Source organism: Eleutherodactylus coqui, chromosome 4, assembly GCF_035609145.1.
Source record: "Eleutherodactylus coqui strain aEleCoq1 chromosome 4, aEleCoq1.hap1, whole genome shotgun sequence".
Classification (NCBI taxonomy): domain Eukaryota; kingdom Metazoa; phylum Chordata; class Amphibia; order Anura; family Eleutherodactylidae; genus Eleutherodactylus; species Eleutherodactylus coqui.
The window spans coordinates 266,562,496-266,584,394 of record NC_089840.1 but is presented as its reverse complement, the minus strand read 5'-3'; the positions used below and the strand labels follow the sequence as shown (position 1 = coordinate 266,584,394).

At 49.0% G+C, this 21,899-nt stretch overlaps 1 protein-coding gene across 3 annotated transcripts; it reads right to left on the bottom strand.

Moving 5' to 3' along the window:
* Nucleotides 1-1,713: 1,713 nt before the first annotated feature.
* MLF2 (myeloid leukemia factor 2) lies at nt 1,714-21,550 on the bottom strand. 3 transcript variants are annotated; one of them, XM_066601269.1, is made up of 10 exons: nt 21,406-21,550; nt 12,223-12,321; nt 12,001-12,133; nt 11,868-11,909; nt 11,733-11,786; nt 11,464-11,595; nt 8,458-8,617; nt 6,760-6,923; nt 3,107-3,144; nt 1,714-2,546 (listed from the first exon to the last, which is right to left on the bottom strand). In XM_066601269.1, exons 2-8 carry the CDS (start codon nt 12,273-12,275, stop codon nt 6,763-6,765), a joined length of 735 nt encoding a protein of 244 aa, XP_066457366.1. In that variant the 5' UTR covers nt 12,276-12,321; nt 21,406-21,550; the 3' UTR covers nt 1,714-2,546; nt 3,107-3,144; nt 6,760-6,762. The 3 variants fall into 3 exon arrangements, with proteins under 3 accessions (XP_066457366.1, XP_066457364.1, XP_066457365.1); XM_066601267.1 differs by lacking the exon at nt 3,107-3,144; XM_066601268.1 differs by lacking the exons at nt 3,107-3,144; nt 21,406-21,550 and adding an exon at nt 21,226-21,287.
* Nucleotides 21,551-21,899: the final 349 nt, after the last annotated feature.

Here is a 21,899-nt window from a genome sequence, read left to right as displayed (position 1 = left end):
AGCCGCACCTCTCCTAACCTAATGCCTCAAGATCTCAGGTGATAGCCTAGACCTCCACATGTACCAAAGACCCGAGTGCCATGAACCCACACCTAGGTATCGGAAGGGCATTTACAGCCTAGGCGACAGTTGTGAAAGACCGCCACTCTACTGAGTTTTCAAAACATTCTACACTAGAGTTTACTCTGATAAAGAAGTTATTAATTATATTTGTCACCTTTATAGTCATCCTAATTTCTGTTTGTTGTTGGATACGGTGTATTCCGACCCTGATCTGCCCGACTGCCTGGTCCACCTGTCTCACTGTGATGTCCAACAAAAAGCCCACTGTCAGCGCAAACGTCGTCATCATGGATCCAGAATATGATGATGTCGAACCATCCTATACCCCCATAGCAGTGATAGCCCCAGCCTACAACACAATGCAAGTCTAGGGTCAGCGGTGGGGGATTGGTCTAGGGTCAGCGGTGGGGGATTGGGGTGGGACGGAGTAGGTTGAGTTTAGTGAAACAGATTTCAAGGGGGGTCTGTAGTGGAAACCCAATATATCTATATTCTGGACTGTGGACCTTTGTAGTGGACAATGAACCTGTTTTTATTCTGTATACTAAATGCCAGTACTTTTCCATTACTGTTACAAATATAGATATGCCTTCTTTCATGTATCCAATGTATCTACTTCCTTTAATGAAACTTCTGTTCTCAAAACGCTGACAAGATAATATATATAGTATAAACACGGTATATTTTCCCCATCTGTTGTGTAAATTTAGAAGAAGTAAAGTCAGGCATAGATAACCGCAGTCTGAAACAGCTACCGCAATAATAACCCAAGCAGTTTTACTGGAAACTTATGCAAATAACACGGGAAATTTATGCAATAGTTCAAGATGTAACATCCAATCATATTGAAGGAACCACACGTGGGTCCAAGACAACCCACTCATCTCATCCACCACCTGATGGCCAATCACAGATGACCGGAGGATGGAAGAATTGCAAGATGCTTATCCAATAATTAAACAATACGTTGTATCTATGTAATCTTTGACCTGCCCAGATGGGCAGATATGTTAAACTCTTTAAAAGAGGTTGCGCGCCCAACAATAAAGTAGAATTGAGGAAGCTTATACATGCTGAACCTGTGTCAGTGTGAAAACTTCTTATGCGCATAGTCAATTCAGAATTAATCTGGAAGGGTGTAAACATTCCTAATTCGTTGGATGCAAAAGGAAATCCACGACACCATATCTGAAGTCTATGCCAGCTGTGAGTTGCCACAGGTTTCAGACACAATATATGCAGCCAATGAGAGGTGGTGTGTGGGACACACCCACTAAAGCTAAGCCCCGCCCACTTCTGAAAAACTGCAAACGCTGATAAAGTTGCAATCTTGGAACTTGCACCAGAATAATTGTATTAAGTGACATATTGTGCCCCCATACCTACCGATGCAACTATTGTTACCCTTATACATGCACATACAAACTCAAGCATCATTGCAAATCTCTCGTTTTGTGTATGCAGCACCTGTGCAGTTCTGTGTGTTGCCATGGTCACAGCCTATAAACATTGCATGTATATTCATCTGCTCTCCCTACTAACCTACAGACTGTACTGTCCATCAGCGGGCGCACTAGTGACATTGACCCTTTAGTAACGTGGACCGCGAGCGCGATTTTGGAAGGCGCTAAACTCCTTGCGGGTGAAGAGTCCGGATGCAGGAAGAGAAGACGTTCTCCTTTTATTAATACAGTTGTACATTTATTATTAAACATTGTGAAACAAACAAAAAAAAAAAAAAAAGAAATGTTATACTACAACCCCTATCAGGCAGAGCGAATTGGCCTTCATTGCACCCACCCGCAGTCAGTAACTCCGCAGAGCGTCTGCCCCGCCGTAAAGGAATGTTAATCCACCTATGAGAAGAATAATACAAGATGGCTGCTCCTTCATGTGGTAAAAGCTGGAGAGTGCCTCGTCCCCCCTCCCACCCCCACCCAGACGTAAAAGCGTTCGTCCTGCTCTCCCGTCTCTTCTATCACCATCACACTCTATATCAGCGACGTGCAAGCTGAGGCTCCGCGGTAGCGGTGAGACTACAACCCCCAGCATACACCGACGGGTCACATGCTGGGAGTTGTAGCTTCACCATCATTGGAAGAGCTCTTACCTTACAGGTCTATAATGAAAAAAACCTACATCTAGAGAACTTAAATATTAACGCCACCCCGTCCCCGCCCCTAGCAATTCACAGGCCCCGCCTCCCTCTACACAACCCCCATGTAACGAGACTCCATCTACCCCTGCTTATGACCCTAACTGAAGAATTCACCCTCTCCCGAATGTAGCTCCCGGTTGTGGGGAACGTATTACAGAATTTCCAATGGGGGTGGGGGAGGAATAAAAGTGCAGATGTGAGGACAAAAATAAAAACTAGGGAGAGGGGGAGGGGACAGAGGTATCAGGAGATGATGCAGCGGTGAGCGGAGGGAGTGGTCCCTTTGGGAATATTCGGAATCTTGTCTCATCCGTGCAGACGTTCCCTGTAAAGACAGACATTTTTTAGTTTTCACTCCTCATCATCCCGACATTCAGAAAAATTTTTTCGGGATCTAGCTGTAAGCTGGTAACAAAGTGTTTCATTTCCCTGCAGCACCCCCGCAGGCGATATTAAGCATTACATGGTGCCCCACTGAAATCAAATGTACAAGTAGGGTCGTGATAGGTCTTTAGAAGTCCTGGCAGGCCTTGAAGGAAGTCTGACAGCAGCTGCCAGGGCAAGGAGGGATTCGCACCCTCCAGGGCAAACAAGGGACTGGACAGGATGCCTACCCTCTGCGGAGGACTGAACTGGATCCCACCCACCTTTCAGAGGCAAACAAGGAATTTCAGGGGATCGCATCCTCAGGGCAAAATGGGTGAAACTAAAAATGATTCCCCCTCTTTCCCTGCAGGGAAGGAGGAGGGGGGTGGGGAGGCTCCAGTTTAGTCTCAGGCAGGCGAGCTAATAGGATCCCCCCACTATCAGAGACTGAACGGAATCTTCCCCCTACACCTGCGGGAGACTGAATAAGATCCCACCCTCCAGCGACAAAGTGCTAACCTTATGCAGCAGAAATCTGAATGCAGCTCTCGGAGTAACTGGAGTAAGAAAAATGTACATTCATCAGTATTTGCACAGCTGCTCAGCATTGTGTATAGCGTATACTGCAGAGACCTGGGGGATATATATACACTCCTGGGACCTATGACATTAGTAGAAAGCTCCTCTCTGCACGCACCATGCCACACTGATTACAGTGACGACCATGAAGTCTCCAGGGCACCCCCAGGACAGCAGCAGAGTACGACAGACACGAAATACGGACGTCACAAAAGGACCTAGAAACAATCCAAGAGGATGGATATCCGCCCGGCCCCTATATACCAGGGAGATACCGGACAGCTACCGATGGCGTGCGTCACCAGCAGTACTAAAGCAGCGCCGTCTTTCTTCGAAACGCATTTTTTAGCTGCCATTATCATTAAAACTTGAAAACCCCTAATGAGAACACTTGTGTCCGTGTCCATTAAAGGGTCGCCTTACTCCCAAGCCTTTTGGTCAAGACCATTTCATATATACTGGCGGGAGGGGAAGGGGGGCTTCACAGGTTCCGATTCATTTCACAGGCTTGTAGGGCCATAAAAATGACTCCGGCTGTGACCCGGCGGCCGCGCTCCTCCGCCCACCTGGGAAGAGCGGAGATTTAGGTGCATTCAGTAATGTAAATTACAGGATTTAATTGGATCATAATTTTTGCAATTTTCATCAGAAATAAAACGCAGACCTGCAACTTTATGGCTCAGCGGGAAGGATTTTTGATTATGCCAACCCGAAGCTGAGGTTTAAAGGCGAGAAAAGGAAAAAAAAAAAAAATTCTAAGAGCACACAGCTCCACCTGCTGGCCAGTACTAGGTACTGCAATGAACGCAGGCAAAAATCACGATGAATACACATTATCTTAGAACAGTATTTCAACCGTAACGTTGAAATACACCATTGATGTTTGATCTGTGGGGGGAGGGGGGATAAAGAGCCGCGAGCCCTGTAGCTTTACTGTAACAGAGCGCAGCTCCTGATCAGACACGGCGCTGCCACATCAGTGTAAGTGGCGTTTTGTTACGGTTCATACACAGCGCCATTGTGCCAGCGGCTCGAAAGAACAATGGGGAATATTCATTATATCACTTGCAGCAGAAATTGGGCAGCAAGGAATGAGCAATTTTGGTGCAGATGCCAAAACGGTTGCTTTAAGGTGTATGCGGGGCCTGGGCACTTTTTGGGGTATATATAATCTTTTTAATGAATATAGCTATTGGAAATCTCATTTTTTGAAGAACAAACTAGATGTTTTTTTTTTAGGGATCATTTTTAAGAAAAATCTCTGTACAACCTTAGTGACTCTCCGGGCCGGGAGGGATGAAGATGGCGGTGCAGCTGATGCATACCGAGCATTACTATCCATCATTAGTCCACGGGCCCGTTTACACTGAACGACTATTGTTACAAACATATCATTGGACTCGTTTGCTTCTCGTTTGTCATTCATGTTATGCAGGAATAAAATCATTGTTCGCTCGTTCGCACATCGTTGCGTGTAAACAGCGAGCGTTTAGTCGTTCGCACTTACTGGTGCAGTATATGACTGAACGATCTGTATTCAGGGCTGCACGAACGGACAAGCTTGAGCCAACGACCAATCGCTCTGTGTAAAGGCAGACTAAGCCATTATACCCCCTTTGATTGGCCACATGAGCTGAGCTGGCCAGTCAGAGTCGCGTGCGGCATCTTAGAGTACTGATGCATACTAATAGAAGCAGTGCGGTTAGCTTTCCTTATCCAGAACTGGAGGGTAGCTTTAAGTTTGTTTTAGGCTAACTTCACACTGGCGAGCAAGATTTGGGGCTGTGAACCCCGCACCCAAAGTTTGTGCTTCTATGAACTCCATTCTTTTGGGTGGAGTTATTCACAGCAACGATTTTTTCCTCCTCGAGGTTGAAAGTTGCTGCTCGTCCTATTTTTTTGGCGTTCTTTCAGAACGCTTTGCCTATTGCTTTGAATGGGACCTTTAGAAGACATCGCATGCCGTGCGAGGTGCACGCAAGTCGGAAACACTTGTGATGCTCTGACATGTAAAACACAAACCCGAGGATCGCAATTTCACAAGAGCGATAGGAGGCATTTTTGAATGAAAAACACGTATAACGCACACGCTGGCAAGAACCATATTGCCAAGTTTCTCGGCCCAGTATCGTTCTCGCCCGTGTGCAGGTAGCCTCAGGGAGAAAAATTCCTAAAAATCACACAAAAAAATCCCAAACAAAAAGCACCACCCAACGTTACCACCCGTTTCTTTTCTGTCATCAATGGTCATCATGCAGGCAGTTTCTCCTCAATCAGTTATTACCAAGTTTCCCTGAAAATAAGACAATGTCTTAGATTAATTTTTGCCCCAAAAGAGACACAGTGTCTTATTTTCAGGAGGCGTCTTAATATTTACCTAGCAGGCGCCATTCGGGTCCCTCTTGGTGGGCTGTGGCGCTATGGCCCTTTAAGGTATGGTGACAACTTAAATAAAGCAGACTTGGAGAGAACATGGTTCATGAAAATACTCATTTTACCAGATTTTCTTGCAAATTATCTTTCAAAAATGACTGCCAAATTTTTTTTTGGGCAGAAAATAAGTAAAAAGTCGCAAAAAACGATGGATTTTTTCCCCATTAGGCTACCGACACAAGCAATTTGGCCCATATCACGCTTGCCAATGTGTTTTTATGGGCATGTGAGGAGTTATTATGGCAAAATCACTTCCCATCACTTCTTTGAAGCAGCGATTCTACGGCGCGTCTTTCAGGCGCATTAGAGGATCGTCAAGCATTTCTCATTGTTTGCAATTAGAAACCTCGCATGTGTTTTAGCCTGGGTTCACACATAACTGATTCCCACCGGAAATCTCGTGGTTTGGCCGCAGCAAAAACCACGAGATTTCCGCCGGGAAGACCGCCGCGGTGGCTTTGAAGCGGCCGGCCACTCGCTCTTCCACTGCGGCCGGCGCTCCCATAGAGGAGAGCACAGCCGCAGCGGATAGAAAAAAGAATGGATATGCTGTGGTCGGCGCAGCCGCGGTTTCGGCCGGATTAACCGCCCCGTCCACATGGCTGGCTAAACCCGAGATTAGCAGCCGCAGACGGATTTGCCGCGGCGAAACTCCGGACGGAATTTCCGCGGTAAATCCGCTCTGTATGAACCCAGCCTTACTGTGCCGTTGAAGACAATGGGTGATGGGTCCCAAGGACTGCGAAAAGATGGGACACGCTGCGATTTTTCCCCTCACCCTGATGCGATGAGCAAAAACATTACGTATGTATGACTATTCAACAATATGGGGTTCATATTCTCGGCCTCATGCCGGGAGGAGACACTGTGGATTACCAGCAGCGCACACAAGGCTGCCCGAGCTCAGGCAATACAGCATTGTACGTCTCCTGCCTGAGTGCAGCTGACAATAATCAGCAGGAAGGTTAATGAGAACAGAAAAGCTACAATGGAGACGGAAAGTGAAGCTTTCTAATGTGATGTGACGGTGTGGCGCTGTGCGATGCTCTGCAGCGTTCCCTTCATCCAGCTCAATAACCTCTTGTACGGCGGGGGGTGCTGACAAGACGTCTGGAAGAATCATCATTATCAGAAGGGTAAGGACAGTAATGTGTGCTCACTTATCACCAGTCGTATCTGCGAGACGGCCTAATTGTGCTGTCTTCAGGTCCCTGGATGGCGAGCTGCTCCTCTGGGCCGCCTCTCCTTCTGTACGCCAACCCCCTCTGGTTCCTGTAACGGGAGGTCCCTCTCTGCCATTCATCATCAAAATCAGCAGCATCGTCTGGAGCGGAGAAGAGAGGAACAAGATTAGAGGAGAGCAAATAAATCTAGACAGCAGCAAGCGGTACGGAGACTCTACTGCGCCAATCACAGACTGCGTTCTGCAAGCGGAGAAAAGAGCTGGTGCCACGGGCATAAGTGTAACGTGAGAGCAAAAGACTAAGTACTGAAAACAGCACCCAGGAGCCCTGCTAACTACTAGTCCCAAAATGCCTTGCCCAGGCATCCTATAGAAGGGACAGGTCAGTTTGCACCCATCAGGAGTCTCAGTAAGGCTGCCTGTCCACGGGCGCTGCGGTATCCCGCCATTATTGTGCACAGTCTAAATGCACAGCCAGCGCGCACTTTCAAGTAGCCTGAATCGATGATCCCTTCCTGTCAGCTGATCAGAGCACTAAAGCAACTCCATCTGAGTTACGGTAACTACAAGAAGCTTCCTGTCCGCAGGGGCCGATATTCCTGCCGAGTGATCACCTAGTGGAATCTATGCCATAATGAATTGCTGTAGTTCTGAAGGAAGCCCAATGCATTACTAGATGAGCGTCTCTAAGAGTAGTCGCTCAGTGTATAGAGATCATTCTAAAGTGTGAGCAGGGTGCTGGAGACACAGATGCAAGTCTGAGGCCCAGAAGAGACTACAAACTGTGCTCTGTGCGACAGCGTGCAAGTTCCATTGCAGGGAGGGACATCTGTGGACATCAGGTGGTCAGCAGCAGTGCGACCATCTTTTTGTCCGGGACCAGAGGGTCACTTTAAAGACTTGTAGATTGCTGGGTGACAACAGTCCCCATCATAGTTGCTGTCACTGGTTGAGAACATTAAAGGGGTTGCCCAGTTACCAGACAACATCCCTTTAATAGTATTACCTGTAGTAAAATCATAAACTGAGCATTATTTCTCTCTCCGCTGGGATGCAGCGCTGCAGCCCTTCTCTGTTGCCGGCGTTTTTTGTGACTGCTGACATCACATGAAGTCAGGTGACCACTGCAGCCAATCAGAAGCTGCGGCATCACATTCCCGAACTCCTAGCATCATGGCACTTCGAAGAATGAGCGGTGACGCTGCAGCCTCCGATTGGCTGTAGTGGTCAACAGACTTTATGGGATGTCAGCTTTCATAACAAACGCCTGGACCAGAGAGGGGTTATAGCGCTGGATCCCAGCGGAGAGGTAAGTACTGCTCATTTTATTATTATAGTAATATTATAGTACAGCAGCTCTACTTAAAGGGATGTTGTCGGGTCACCGAACAAACCCCTTTAAAAGTCATCACAGAAGACGATGACTTGGGGTCTAGGCGTCTGGATAGAGAAGTCTAGTTGCTGACTCTCCATCTGTATAGAACTGCAACTCCCCAGCAAGAGGGCCCTGTAGTTTGACAATCACCCTTTCCTTCACCGTCTACCCTCCCCCACACAAGAGAACCAGGATTGGATCCAACACCGCTATAGGTCTTGTGTGGTGGTGGGAGATCAGAACCTACACCATTCAAGGACCATTAAAGTGGAGTACATAGTAAGAAGCCTCTCTGCTCACTTTCATCCAAGTTGATGAACTCTTGTCTTTCCTCTCGGTCTCCGGTGCGGCGGTTGTGTGAACGCTGCATGATGTGCGATCGCTCTCCAATGTGATGTCCGATGCTCATCTGTTCCATCCCACTGTCTGAATCCCGCATGGTGCGCCGCGTTTCACGGATCTTCAGGGAAGAAAAAAAAATAAATAAATAATTAGTGAATGGAAACAGAAGCCTGCAACATGGTAACGCATAGCTCTGCACTCCTAATACACAGCAGCATCATGCACCAAACACAGGCCCTGCTGAACACTTCATCCGTAGGGGTCCTGGGCAGCAGACCACCAATCAACTACTGATGAGCCGTCCCCTGCTGCTCTTCTACAGACAGGTCAGCGATATTCCCCCTTTCTTTGCATTCCTCTGATCAGTATAGATCATCTCCTTCCCTCTGCGGCCTTTTTTGTTCTCCCCCCCCCCCATTTTCTCCTCCCACTTTCAAAAAAGTCATAGCCATTATTTTCCGGCGATGTAGCTGCATGAGGACTCGTTTTATGCAAGACCACTTGTATTTTTCAATGGTACCATTTAACATACCATATAATGTATTGGGGAACTTTTAACCCTTTCCAATTCACGCTCATTGAAGGCGGTACAGCTCCGATGTCAGAAGACGTCCGGCAGGGTATTCTTACTGTATATTACTGGCCGCTCTGTTGTCAGGAGCCTCTCCAGCATGTCACATACCGCAGTACTGGCTCTAGCCAGCAGATGGTGCCATTGTATAATGGCAGAAAGAGAAAGCCCCCTAGGAAACCCTGAATCCAAAATTGGATTGCAAAGGGTTAAAAATTACACAGCAGGGCAGGATGGAGCAAAAACACAACTGCAGCATTTTTTATTTTTTTTAAGACAAGTTTTTATGGCATTCATGGTGCAGTAAAAGACATTTATATTCTGTGTGTCGGTACGATTAAAGAGATACCAAATTTATATACTTTATGTAGCATTAAAAAAAAAAAAAATTCCAAAAATACCTTTAAAAACACTTTGTCGCCATCTTCTGACCCCCAAAACTTTAATTCTCCATCAATTGCACTGTGTAAGTGCGACCTGTAGCTTTTATTGGTATCATTTTGTGGTACACATGTGACTTTGATCACTTTTTAGTCTTTTTTTTTTCTTGGAGACGGGGTAACCAAAGGAAACAAAAAAAGTGCAATTTTGGCATTCCAGTTTTTTTTTTTAAATGATCATTTTTACAGCGTTCACCGTGCGGGATTAATACTGTGATATTTTAATAAATTAGACTTTCACGGATGCAGCGATATGATGATTTCATGACTGGGAAAAGAAGGGCATTTTAAAAAACTTTATATTTTATTTTTTGTAATAAAAAAAAAAAAAAAAAAAAAACAGAAAAAGGAAAAAACCTGAACTTGCAATGGTCTGATCGCTTGTGCAGTATTATAGCTGGGCTACAGTATACTGCATTCTGATAGGCGAGTATTCATGGCATTCCTGGGGGCCTTCAGAAGGCCCCAGGCTACCATAGCACCTCACGTTCTCATCGCAAGGAGGTTGTCCAAGCCTGATCCCTACACTTAAGTGCAGTGGAATTTAAATGGTTAACAGCCTTGATCAGAGTTACCTCAAGTTGTCACAGCTGACACTCACCATATAAAAACGGACATGAGCCATACTTGTACGGCGCATTTTGGGAAGAGATTAAAGGGGTTGTCCAGAAGGGTACGTTTAGTGGCACTGCAACAGTTATGTTACCGGGTCACATGATATGGTCTTTCTGTTGCCTGTTATTTTATCAAAGGGGGTCTAGTTGATTGGCTCATTTCCCGTGAGGAGGTAGCCAATAATCAGAAGACTCACAAGCGCCTGACCCGGTGTCACGAGAGAGCTGGAAATGGCGGCGTTGGCACCGCTGGATCGGTTCAGTATTTTGGCTGCCAGGATAGCCCCTATAAGAGCTCACTCACAAGGGCGGATGCGTATTTGGTCCGCAAAGGCAAAGTTTTTGCTGCATGTGGAGATGCGCATTTGCTGTGTATTAAACCCGTATACGTTAATGATGTCAGAACTGTCCCTCTCAGGTCTAGCAACCTGCATAAAATACGCAGCGAATACGCATATAACATGTGTATTTTATGCACCCATAGATTAGAATGGGCGCCTTATGCACCAAAATATGACATGCCGCTTTTTTTTTTTCCACATACGTGAAAAACATGTTTAAATATCCCAATGCGAATCAATGGGGCTTATGCATTCCGTATTACCGCGTTTCCCCAAAAATAAGACCGTCATATTATTTTTGCCCCAAAAGAGGAACTAGGTCTTATTATACTTACCTAGAAGGCTCGTCCAGATCCCTTCTGCTCCTCTTTATAGCTCCGGTACACGTTTCCCCGCAGTCCTTGGCGCTCGTACATCATCACTTCCTGGTTACAGGATTCATAAATCCCACCTCCAGGAAGCGATGGCAGTGTGCCGGCTCAGCAAATCACGGCCATTGCTTCTTGGAGGGAGGATTTATGAACTCATGAAGCAGCGACTCGGCCAATTCATAAACTCCACCTCCATGAAGCGAAGGCTGTGATTGGTTCTTCAAGAGCTGCACTGATTTGGTTCTTTGAGTGCTGCTCAGCCAATCAGTGCAGCGCTTGAAGAACCAATCACAGCCATCGCTTCCTGGAGTCCAGATTTATGAATCCAGTCACCAAGAAGCGATCTTCTCCCGGCGGCCAAGGACTGAAGCAAGCGTGCTGAGGCTCTGGAGAGCAGCAGGAGGACCCAGACCACACCTGCTAGGTAGTGTGTGTGTGTATATACACATATATATTATTTTCAGGGTAGTGTTTATATTTCAAGCCTCCCTGAAAATTCAAAAAACCCAGGGTAGGGCTTATTTTCAAGGAAACACTGTATGCGCTTAATACAGACTGAAAATATGCCAGTGTGAATAAGCCCTATGTAATCACTCTTCAAAGAGAACCCCCTGGGGTAGAACTCACCCCCCCTGGTGCAGTGCGCGTCTGCGATGTCTCCTGATATACGTTCGGGGCACCGGCTCCTGCCATATTGGAGTATGAGATGACCGTGGAAGACGAAAAGGTCTGACAGTTTGAGCTGTTTGTAATTTGCTCCTGAGATAGAAAAGAAAAACCAAAGTGAGAATAAGAATCAGGAAAAGTGGCGAAAATGCAACATGGCGGATAGGGGGGGGGGGGGGGGGGTCACTGTAGTCACCCACACGCAACACAGATTAAATTCATATACTCACCATACCGCCCATGAGGTCATTCATCATAGAAAACATGTCCATGAACCCGCCACCCTAGAAAGAAAGACATCAGATCAATCAGTGTTTCACAACGTCTCATAAAGGGTTTCTATGAAGTCGTCCGAGAACACTTACCATTCCCATCATGCTGTATGGGCTCAGCGCTCCCGTCTGGCACTAAAAACGAGCCATGAAGAGAGAGAGGACAGAGATAAGAGTCACATAAGACATAACATCAGAGAGATCAGACTCAGCTCAGAGGTGTCACCTGTAGGTCACGAGGCCCCACAGACCGTGGAAGCGCTGGAACACTGCCATCCGTCAGACTCAGGAAGGGCGACATCCCAAAATTCCCAGAAAACATGCGCCTCATGTGCTGACGGTGCAACGCAAATGGATCCCTGCGGAGGATCAATAAGGAAAGGTGAGAAAAGAGGGATCAGATTACCGGTAATAGAGAGGACGACAAAGGGTAGGGATCAGCGCTCACATTAGGAACATGGCGGGATCTTGAGGGTCGGTATCTCTCATAAAGCGAAACATGGCGCCCAAGATTTATCTTGTTCCTGCTGATAATTCTTAGTAGAATCTGCAGAAAAACCAAGTAACAAAAGTAGAAAGATCAGTAACATAGTCCATACTTACTGGTGGAGGGGGCCGAGCCTCTAGAGGCAACCACAGGGGGACGGATGGGGGCCGAGCCTCTAGAGGCAACCACAGGGGGACGGATGGGGGCCGAGCCTCTAGAGGCAACCACAGGGGGACGGATGGGGGCCGAGCCTCTAGAGGCAACCACAGGGGGACGGATGGGGGCCGAGCCTCTAGAGGCAACCACAGGGGGACGGATGGGGGCCGAGCCTCTAGAGGCAACCACAGGGGGACGGATGGGGGCCGAGCCTCTAGAGGCAACCACAGGGGGACGGATGGGGGCCGAGCCTCTAGAGGCAACCACAGGGGGACGGATGGGGGCCGAGCCTCTAGAGGCAACCACAGGGGGACGGATGGGGGCCGAGCCTCTAGAGGCAACCACAGGGGGACGGATGGGGGCCGAGCCTCTAGAGGCAACCACAGGGGGACGGATGGGGGCCGAGCCTCTAGAGGCAACCACAGGGGGACGGATGGGGGCCGAGCCTCTAGAGGCAACCACAGGGGGACGGATGGGGGCCGAGCCTCTAGAGGCAACCACAGGGGGACGGATGGGGGCCGAGCCTCTAGAGGCAACCACAGGGGGACGGATGGGGGCCGAGCCTCTAGAGGCAACCACAGGGGGACGGATGGGGGCCGAGCCTCTAGAGGCAACCACAGGGGGACGGATGGGGGCCGAGCCTCTAGAGGCAACCACAGGGGGACGGATGGGGGCCGAGCCTCTAGAGGCAACCACAGGGGGACGGATGGGGGCCGAGCCTCTAGAGGCAACCACAGGGGGACGGATGGGGGCCGAGCCTCTAGAGGCAACCACAGGGGGACGGATGGGGGCCGAGCCTCTAGAGGCAACCACAGGGGGACGGATGGGGGCCGAGCCTCTAGAGGCAACCACAGGGGGACGGATGGGGGCCGAGCCTCTAGAGGCAACCACAGGGCGACGGATGGGGGCCGAGCCTCTAGAGGCAACCACAGGGCGACGGATGGGGGCTGAGCCTCTAGAGGCAACCACAGGGCGACGGATGGAGGCTGAGCCTCTAGATCAGTGATGGCGAACCGTTTAGGGACCGAGTGCCCAAACTGCAACCCAAAACCTATTTATCGCAAAGTGCCAACATGTCAGGGGGGCGGGGCTTATCACCACGTATGATTTTACCCCTGTCATTCTAAAAACGACAGGGCTGTTTCAAAATAGACAGCGTGCAGATTTTGACTGCTTTGATGCGGAAATACTGCAGAATGTCCTCAGCGGAAATTTCTGTGGCAAATTTTGCAGCATTTCCGCATCCAAAAAGCAGTCAAAATCTGCACCCTGTCTATTTTGAAACAGCCCTGCCATTTCTGCCACATGTAAACATACCCCAGCGGTATAGTGACAGGAGAGCAACGGCCCCTGCCGGTATTCACTAACATGGTGAGCGGCTGATGGCGGTGCATGCCAGCAGGGAGGGCTCTGCGTGCCGCCTCTGGTACACATGCCATAGGTTCGCCAGCACTACTCTAGATGCAACTACAGAGGGACGGGGGCTGAGCCTCTACCTGCAACTACAGTTGGGGAGGGAGGGGGCTGAGCCTCTAGATGCAATTAATAGGGGGAGGGCTGAGCCTCTAGATGCAATTACAGAGGGTTTGTGTGTGGGGGGGGGGGGGGCTCTAGATCAGAGGTGTCAAACTCATTTTCACAGAGGGCCACATCAGCCCTATGGGTGCCTTCAAAGGGCCGATTGCAATTGTAAGACAGTATACTAATAGTGACCCCCATAGTGGCCTCAGCAGTAATAGTGGCCCCAGTAGTGATAGCGACCCCTATAGTGGCCCCAGTACTGATAGGGACCCCTATAGTGGCCCCAGTAATAACAATGACCACCATAGTGGACCCAGTGGTAACAGTAACCCCCAGAGACCCCAGTAGTAAGTGGCCACAGTAATCAGAGTGGCTCCAATAACAACAGTTTCCATAGTGGCCCCAATAGTAATTTTGCCCCCCATAGTGACCCCAGTAATATTAGTGTCCCCCATAGTAGCCCCAGTAGTAAATGACCACAGTAATCACAGTGGCTCCAATAACAAGAGTGGCTCCCATAGTAATAGGGTAACCCATAGTGGCCCCAGTAATAACAATGAACCCCTTAGTGAACCAAGTAGTGATAATGACCCCAGTGGCAACAGTGACCCCCCATAGTGGTCGTAGCGGTAACAGTGACCCCCCATAGTGAACCCAATTATAATAGTGATCCCAGTAGTAAGAGACTCCAGTAATCAGAGTGGCTTCAATAATAAGAGCGACCCCAACAGTGGCCCCAGTAGTGATAGGGTCCCCCATTGTGGTCTCAGCAGTGATAGTGACCCCAGTAGTGACTCCCTTAGTGGCCCCACTGGTAATAGTGACCCCACTAGTAAGTGACCGCCACAGTGGCCCCAGTAGTACGTTAAATTTGGCCCTAGTAGTAACAGTGACCCCCATGGCAGCTTCAATAGTAATAGTAACCGCCACATCAGCCTCAGTAGTAATTGGCCCCTGGCCGGCCAGCATTCCTACAGGCATTTCATTCAACCGGCCGCTGCTGAGCCTGTAACCGCGGGCCTCTCCACTTGGCATCCGTGCGGCATACAGGACGGCACACACAGACATGGCAAGGAAGAGGTCAGCTATCACAAACTCTGCACCGGCACCGAACCAGAGCTGCAGGCTGTGTGAATGAAGTGCCCATTCGGGTTCTTTCACACAAGCGTATATCAGCCGTGCCTTCACGCCTGGCCGATATACGCTGCCCATCGGATGCATTGGTTTCCAAATGGGCGTATTCCCACGGCTTAAAAATGGCCAGCCAAGATAGTGCATACGGCGTGCATTCCGGGCCGTCCGTTTTCACGCTGGCCAGGAAAGATAGTTCAGGAACTATCTTTCCGGCAGAAATACAGCGGCGGCTGCATAGATTCCTATGGGAGCCAATGGTAGCTGCCGGAGAGGGGAGGAAGTTTAGATGCCTCTAGATGCATCCTTTGGAGGGGTGGGTTTGTGTAGTAACTACGAATGCTGCCTTTGACATGGGAGATTGATGGTCAAACCCCAGCTGAAGCCGGCCTTAGTTATGTTGTGTTTATACTGTATATTTATTTGATGTCATAGGATTCATGGAAACTTGCTGTGACGATACACAAGACTGGAATACAAGGGGTGAAGAATACAAACAGGAGGGGGTATTGCGTTATCATTTAGGACAACATTCATCTCCACTGAGATTCAAGCTTCAGAGCTGGGAGTTCAGTAGAAACTGTTTGGGTAAGAATACGAGGAGAGAACAACAGAAAGGACATCATTGTAGGCACTTACTATAGGCCGCCTGGACAAGCAGAAGGTATGGAGGAACTCTTTCTACATCAGATGGCCAAGCTCCCAGAAAAACATGACAGTGATCATGGGAGATTTTACCTATCCAGACATTTGTTGGGATAAAAGTAATGGATCCAACCAATTCTTATCCGCTCTGGCTGACAACTTTATCTTCCAACAGGTAGAAGAGAAAACATGAGGACCTGCTATCTTGGACCTAATTCTTACCAACAGGGAGGGAATGGTTGAGGGAGTAAGAGTGTCTGGGACCTTAGGAGGCCATGAACATGCTACCCTTGAATTATGGCTTACAAGGGGAGGAAGACCTGAGAAGACTCAGACCTCAAGGTTGGATTTCAGAAAGGCAGATTTCAATGAACTCAGAAAGAGGGTAGGAAGAATCCAATGGCTGGAGGTTCTTAAGGACAGAAATGTCCAAGAAGGTTGGGAAATATTGGGAAATGAGATTCTCAAAGCAAAAAAATGAGAAGCATTTAAAGAGACCAGGATGGATGATTACAGAACTTGTACACAAGAGGGGGGAATATCTAAAGAAGAACATGTGGTCTGCAGAAACTGTAGGGCAAATGTCAGAAAAGCTAAAGCTAATAATGAGCTGAAGCTTGCAACAGAGACCAAAAGCAATAAAAGGATTTAGCAAAAGAAAAGTCAAAGATGCTATTGGATGCTTACAGGATGAAAATGGTGAATTTGTTAAGAATGATGTTGAAAAGGCCGAACTTTTAAATTCCTATTGTGTATCCGTTTTCTCTCAGAAAGTAAATGTAACATCAACTGATCTTCCCCGTGCTATTGGGGGAATAAAATAATGCAAGCCATCTATAAGCAGAGAAATAGCGACAGAGCACTTAGCTAACTTACATGAATTCAAGTCTCAAGGTCCAAATGAATTACATCCTCGGCTACTAAAGGAAGCAGTGGAGGTAATTACTGAACCACTCGCCATAATCTTTGACAATTCCTGGAGAACAGAAGTCCCAGAATGGCAAATGTTGTCCCCATCTTCAGAAAAAGGGAAGAAGATGGACCCAGGGAACTACAGACCCGTGAGCCTGACTTCTATACCGGGAAAGATCTTTGAACAAATTATTAAACAGCATGTAGGCAAGTACTTGGATAAAAATGGAGTAATTAACCAGAGCCAGCATGGGTTTGTAACAAACAGGTCATGCCAGACAAATCTAATTTCCTTCTTTGACAGAATCCCTGACTGAGTTGATCAAGAAAATGCGTTGGATATAGTATATCTTGACTTTAGTAAAGCATTTGATGAAGTATCTCATACCATTTTTATGGTTAAAAAAAACAAAAACAAAAAAAAACAATTAACAAACATGGGATCGACAAGAGAACCGTTAAGTGAATTCACAACTGGCTGAGTGATTCTACTCAGAGTGGTCATAAATGACTATATAGTCCATCTAATTGTAAGAAGGTCTCAATTGAGGTACTACAAGGCTCTGTCCTAGGCCCAGTGTTGTTCAACATTTTTATAAATGACCTAGAGGAGGGAATTGAGGGGAAACTGATCAAATTTTCTGAAGACACAAAGCTAGGAGGGATAGCTAACACTAAGGCCCATTAAGACAACGATTATCGCTCAAAAGCAGTCTTTTGAGTGACAATCGCTGTGTGCAACTGCACTTCCACGATGCAGTTTTCGTTATCCTGTTGCTCATCGTTGTCTTTCAGCGTGCTGAAAGACAACGATGAGCCTTATTAGGAATTCACAGCAGGATACAGCTGATACTATTGTTTCAGCTGTATCCCGATCCCTGATAACGGGCTAAGTATGAAGAACAGAGCTGTCCAGCTCTACTCTCTATACCGGGCACTCTGTGCAGAAAACATCTGGATGCAGAAGACAAGCTGGGACACCCCGCTTATATTCTGCATCCCCCGCTGGGAGCGCTCGGCTGTATGACAGCCGGGCGCTCCCAGCGGGGAACAGCTGTATGCAGAAGACAAGCAGGGACACCCAGATTGTCTTCTGCATCCTCTGCTCCGACCGCTCAGCTACAGCCGGCGCTCGAAGCAGGGAAACAGCTGGATGCAGAAGACAAGCGGGGGCATCCTCCACTGGCAGCGCAAGATGATCGCTCAACTTGAGTGATCATCTTGGCTGTAAATGACACAGCGATGATCGCTCAAAAGTCGCTTTAGCGACATCTTTTGAGTGATTATCGTTGTGTCTAAAAGGGCCTTAAAGAGGATTCAAAAAAATTTTGAAAGGCTTGAACAGTGGGCGGCGAATAACATTTCACAAGGAGAAATGCAAAGTCCTATATCTGGGCAAGAAAAATGAAAGAAGCACATACAGAATGGGAGGAATTGGGCTAAGCAGCAGCACATGTGAAAAAGACTTGGGTATACTAATAAATCATAGACTGAACATGAGTCAACAATGTGATGCAGCAGCAAAACAGGGAAACACATTTCTGGGATGTATTAAGAGAAGCATAGAGTCCAGATCACATGAGGTAATTATCCTCCTCTACGCTTCCTTAGTCAGACCTCATCTGGAATACTGTGTCCAGTTCTGGGTACCACAATTCAAGAAAGACATAGACAAACTGGATCAAGTTCATAGAAGAGTTACCAAGATGGTGAGCGGTCTGCAAATCATGTCCTATGAGGAACGGTTAAAGGATCTGGGAATGTTTAGCTTGCAAAAAAGAAGGCTGGGAGGAGATTTAATAGCTGTCTACAAATATCTGAAGGGCTGTCACAGTGCAGAGGGATCAGCCCTATTCTCATCTGTACAAGGAAAGACTAAAAGCAATGGGATGAAACTGAAAGGGAGGAGACACAGATTAGATATTAGACAGTGAGGGGAATCATTGAGTGGAACAGGTTGCCACAGGAGGTTGTGAGTTCTCCTTCAATGGAAGTCTTAAAACAGAGGCTGGACAGAGGCTACGATGACCCTGGAGGATCTTTTCAAATGTACCATTCTATGATTCTACTGGAGCAATGCGGCTCCGGCTGCAATGACTGGGGGGCGAGATGAGGTTCCGTCTGAGATCACTGGGGAAAGGGGAGCTGAGGCTCCGGCTGCGATGACTAGGGGTGTGGGGGGGGGGGAGCTGAGGTTCGGGCTATGATGACTGGGGAAGCTGAGGCTCTGTCTGAGATAACTGGGGAAGGGGGGGAAGCGGAGGCTCTAGCTGCGATGACTGAGTGTGGGGGGCAGGGGTGCTGAGGCTCCGGGTGTGATGACCAGGGGGATGGAGGAGCTGAGGCTCCGTCTGAGATTACTGGGCTGGTAAAGTGGGGAGCTGAGACTCGGGCTGCAATTACTGGGGGCGGTGGGGGGTGCCAGAGCTGAGGCTCCCACTGCGATTACATGTACAAGTAAGGGGGTCTGAATTATAATAGGGGTCTGGAATATGAATCTATTGGGTATTAGGGCAGCTTGATATCTGCGCTCGATGTTCTGCTTTCCAGGAAAGGGGAATACCCGCAGCTGCACTGCTCCGTCTCTGGACAGAACCGAACAGCGCTGGATGGACCCTACTGGCTATAAGGGGGTCCGTCTGCTTTCCGCCCAACTTTTGGTCAGAATAAAAAGTGCGGCATGCAGCGTTTTCTCCGGGCGCAGGTTCTGCCGCAGATGTGAGACCAGGCTTACTCACTGATGCCCGGTCAGTCGTGGCAGATTTAAGGCGGCGATTCCGCACCGCAAATCCAAAGCAACTTACGCTACAAGATTACTGGAGGGGTTTTCAAAATCGGAATTGCCTTTACCCCAAATTATCGCCACAGATCAGCGCAGATTCTCTGATCCGCGGCCGGCTCGCGCTGTTACAGAAATGTCGCCGGTTTCATCTTGTGTAACGCAAGCGGTGCAACACGCAGAAAGACTGGTTGCCGGGAACTCCGACCGCAGATTTTCCACTCTTCCACAAAAAAAGGTGGAATCTCTGGAAAATCCACAGCGACCGCACTGAAAACACGACGGAAACGGCAACATTTACTGCAGATTCTCCACAGCGACTCGCATGCAGGTTATAAACATGGAGGCCTCATGTAGCTTCAACCAAACGCTGAATAACCTCCAATGGTCCCCGATATCCCCCCGCCCTTCTTATAGACAGGTCCCCGATATCCCCCCGCCCTTCTTATAGACAGGTCCCCGATATCCCCCCGCCCTTCTTATAGACAGGTCCCCGATATCCCCCCGCCCTACTTATAGACAGGTCCCCGATATCCCCCCGCCCTTCTTATAGACAGGTCCCCGATATCCCCCCCTTTTTATAGACAGGTCCCCGATATCCCCCCGCCCTTCTTATAGACAGGTCCCCGATATCCCCCCGCCCTTCTTATAGACAGGTCCCCGATATCCCCCCGCCCTTCTTATAGACAGGTCCCCGATATCCCCCCGCCCTACTTATAGACAGGTCCCCGATATCCCCCCGCCCTTCTTATAGACAGGTCCCCGATATCCCCCCGCCCTTCTTATAGACAGGTCCCCGATATCCCCCCGCCCTTCTTATAGACAGGTCCCCGATATCCCCCCGCCCTTCTTATAGACAGGTCCCCGATATCCCCCCCTTCTTATAGACAGGTCCCCGATATCCCCCCCTTCTTATAGACAGGTCCCCGATATCCCCCCCTTCTTATAGACAGGTCCCCGATACCCCCCCTTCTTGTAGACAGGTCCCCGATACCCCCCCTTCTTATAGACAGGTCCCCGATACCCCCCCTTCTTATAGACAGGTCCCCGATACCCCCCCCTTCTTGTAGACAGGTCCCCGATACCCCCCCTTCTTGTAGGCAGGTCCCCGATACCCCCCCCCTTCTTGTAGACAGGCCACCGACATCCCCCCCCTCCTTATAGACAGGCCACCGACATCCCCCCCCTCCTTATAGACAGGCCACCGACATCCCCCCCCTCCTTATAGACAGGCCACCGACATCCCCCCCTCCTTATAGACAGGCCACTGAGATCCCCCCCACCCCCCCTTATAGACAGGCCACTGAGATTCCCCCCCACTCCTTATAGACAGGCCATTGATGCCCCCCACCTCCCCCTTCTTACAGGCAGGCCATTGATGTCCCCCACCTCCCCCTTCTTACAGGCAGGCCATTGATGTCCCCCACCTCCCCCTTCTTACAGGCAGGCCATTGATGTCCCCCACCTCCCCCTTCTTACAGGCAGGCCATTGATGTCCCCCACCTCCCCCTTCTTACAGGCAGGCCATTGATGTCCCCCACCTCCCCCTTCTTACAGACAGGCCATTGATGTCCCCCACCTCCCCCTTCTTACAGGCAGGCCATTGATGTCCCCCACCTCCCCCTTCTTACAGGCAGGCCATTGATGTCCCCCACCTCCCCCTTCTTACAGGCAGGCCATTGATGTCCCCCACCTCCCCCTTCTTACAGGCAGGCCATTGATGTCCCCCACCTCCCCCTTCTTACAGGCAGGCCATAGATATCCCCCACCTCCCCCTTCTTATAGACAGGTCACTGATATCTCCCCCCCATCGCTCTTACTATAGACAGGTCAATGATACCCCTCCTCCCTTAATTCTTCCTGCAGACAGGTTAGGGATATCCCCTCCTCCGCTCTTCCGCTCTTCCTGCAGACAGGTCCGTATTCCCCCCCCCCCCCCCTCCGCTCCTCCTCTGCACGGCTCCCCTCCCCCTCCGCTCCTCCCCGGTTCCCCTGGTTACCCGCTCCCGTCTGGTTCGGCCCGGTGCTCCCGATAACACAACAATAACACAGGCTGGCAGCGGAAGTGACGTCACGCCGCCCTCTCTTCCATAACGGAGAAGCCTGTGCGCTTCCTTCTATCTCCCAGCATGCACTGCGTGCGACGTGACGTCCCCGAGGGGTGTGGCCGCGATAGACAGAGAGCAGTGCAGTACCAGCTGCGGCCATATGGGCCGCCAAAAACACGTTCATGACACTCGGAGCGGCGCAGTGCGCAGGCGCAGAATGTCCACATAAAAGTGTTGCAGTGCTTTTATGTAATTTCTACTTTCTTTCTATTTTTTTTTAATACATAGAAGATTTTGGGATTAAACTGTGACTATTTTGACCGAGGTGGGCAATGCGCAATTTTAAAGCTGTGCGGTTTCACGCACAATTATGGCGTATGGATTGTTCACCATATTTACCGAGCCACTGCGACTATCGAAAAAGACAGATGGGGCTTCTAAATTGC

Excerpts from the sequence above, each read along its gene's own strand:
- MLF2 (XM_066601269.1), bottom strand. The coding sequence starts at position 12,275 with ATGTTTCGCTTTATGAGAGATACCGACCCTCAAGATCCCGCCATGTTC. Across the intron at positions 11,910-12,000 it reads TGGGGCCTCGTGACCTACAG|TGCCAGACGGGAGCGCTGAG; the intron begins GTGACACCTCTG and ends GCTCGTTTTTAG. Across the intron at positions 8,618-11,463 it reads CGCGCACTGCACCAGGGGGG|ATCCGTGAAACGCGGCGCAC; the intron begins GTGAGTTCTACC and ends TCTTCCCTGAAG.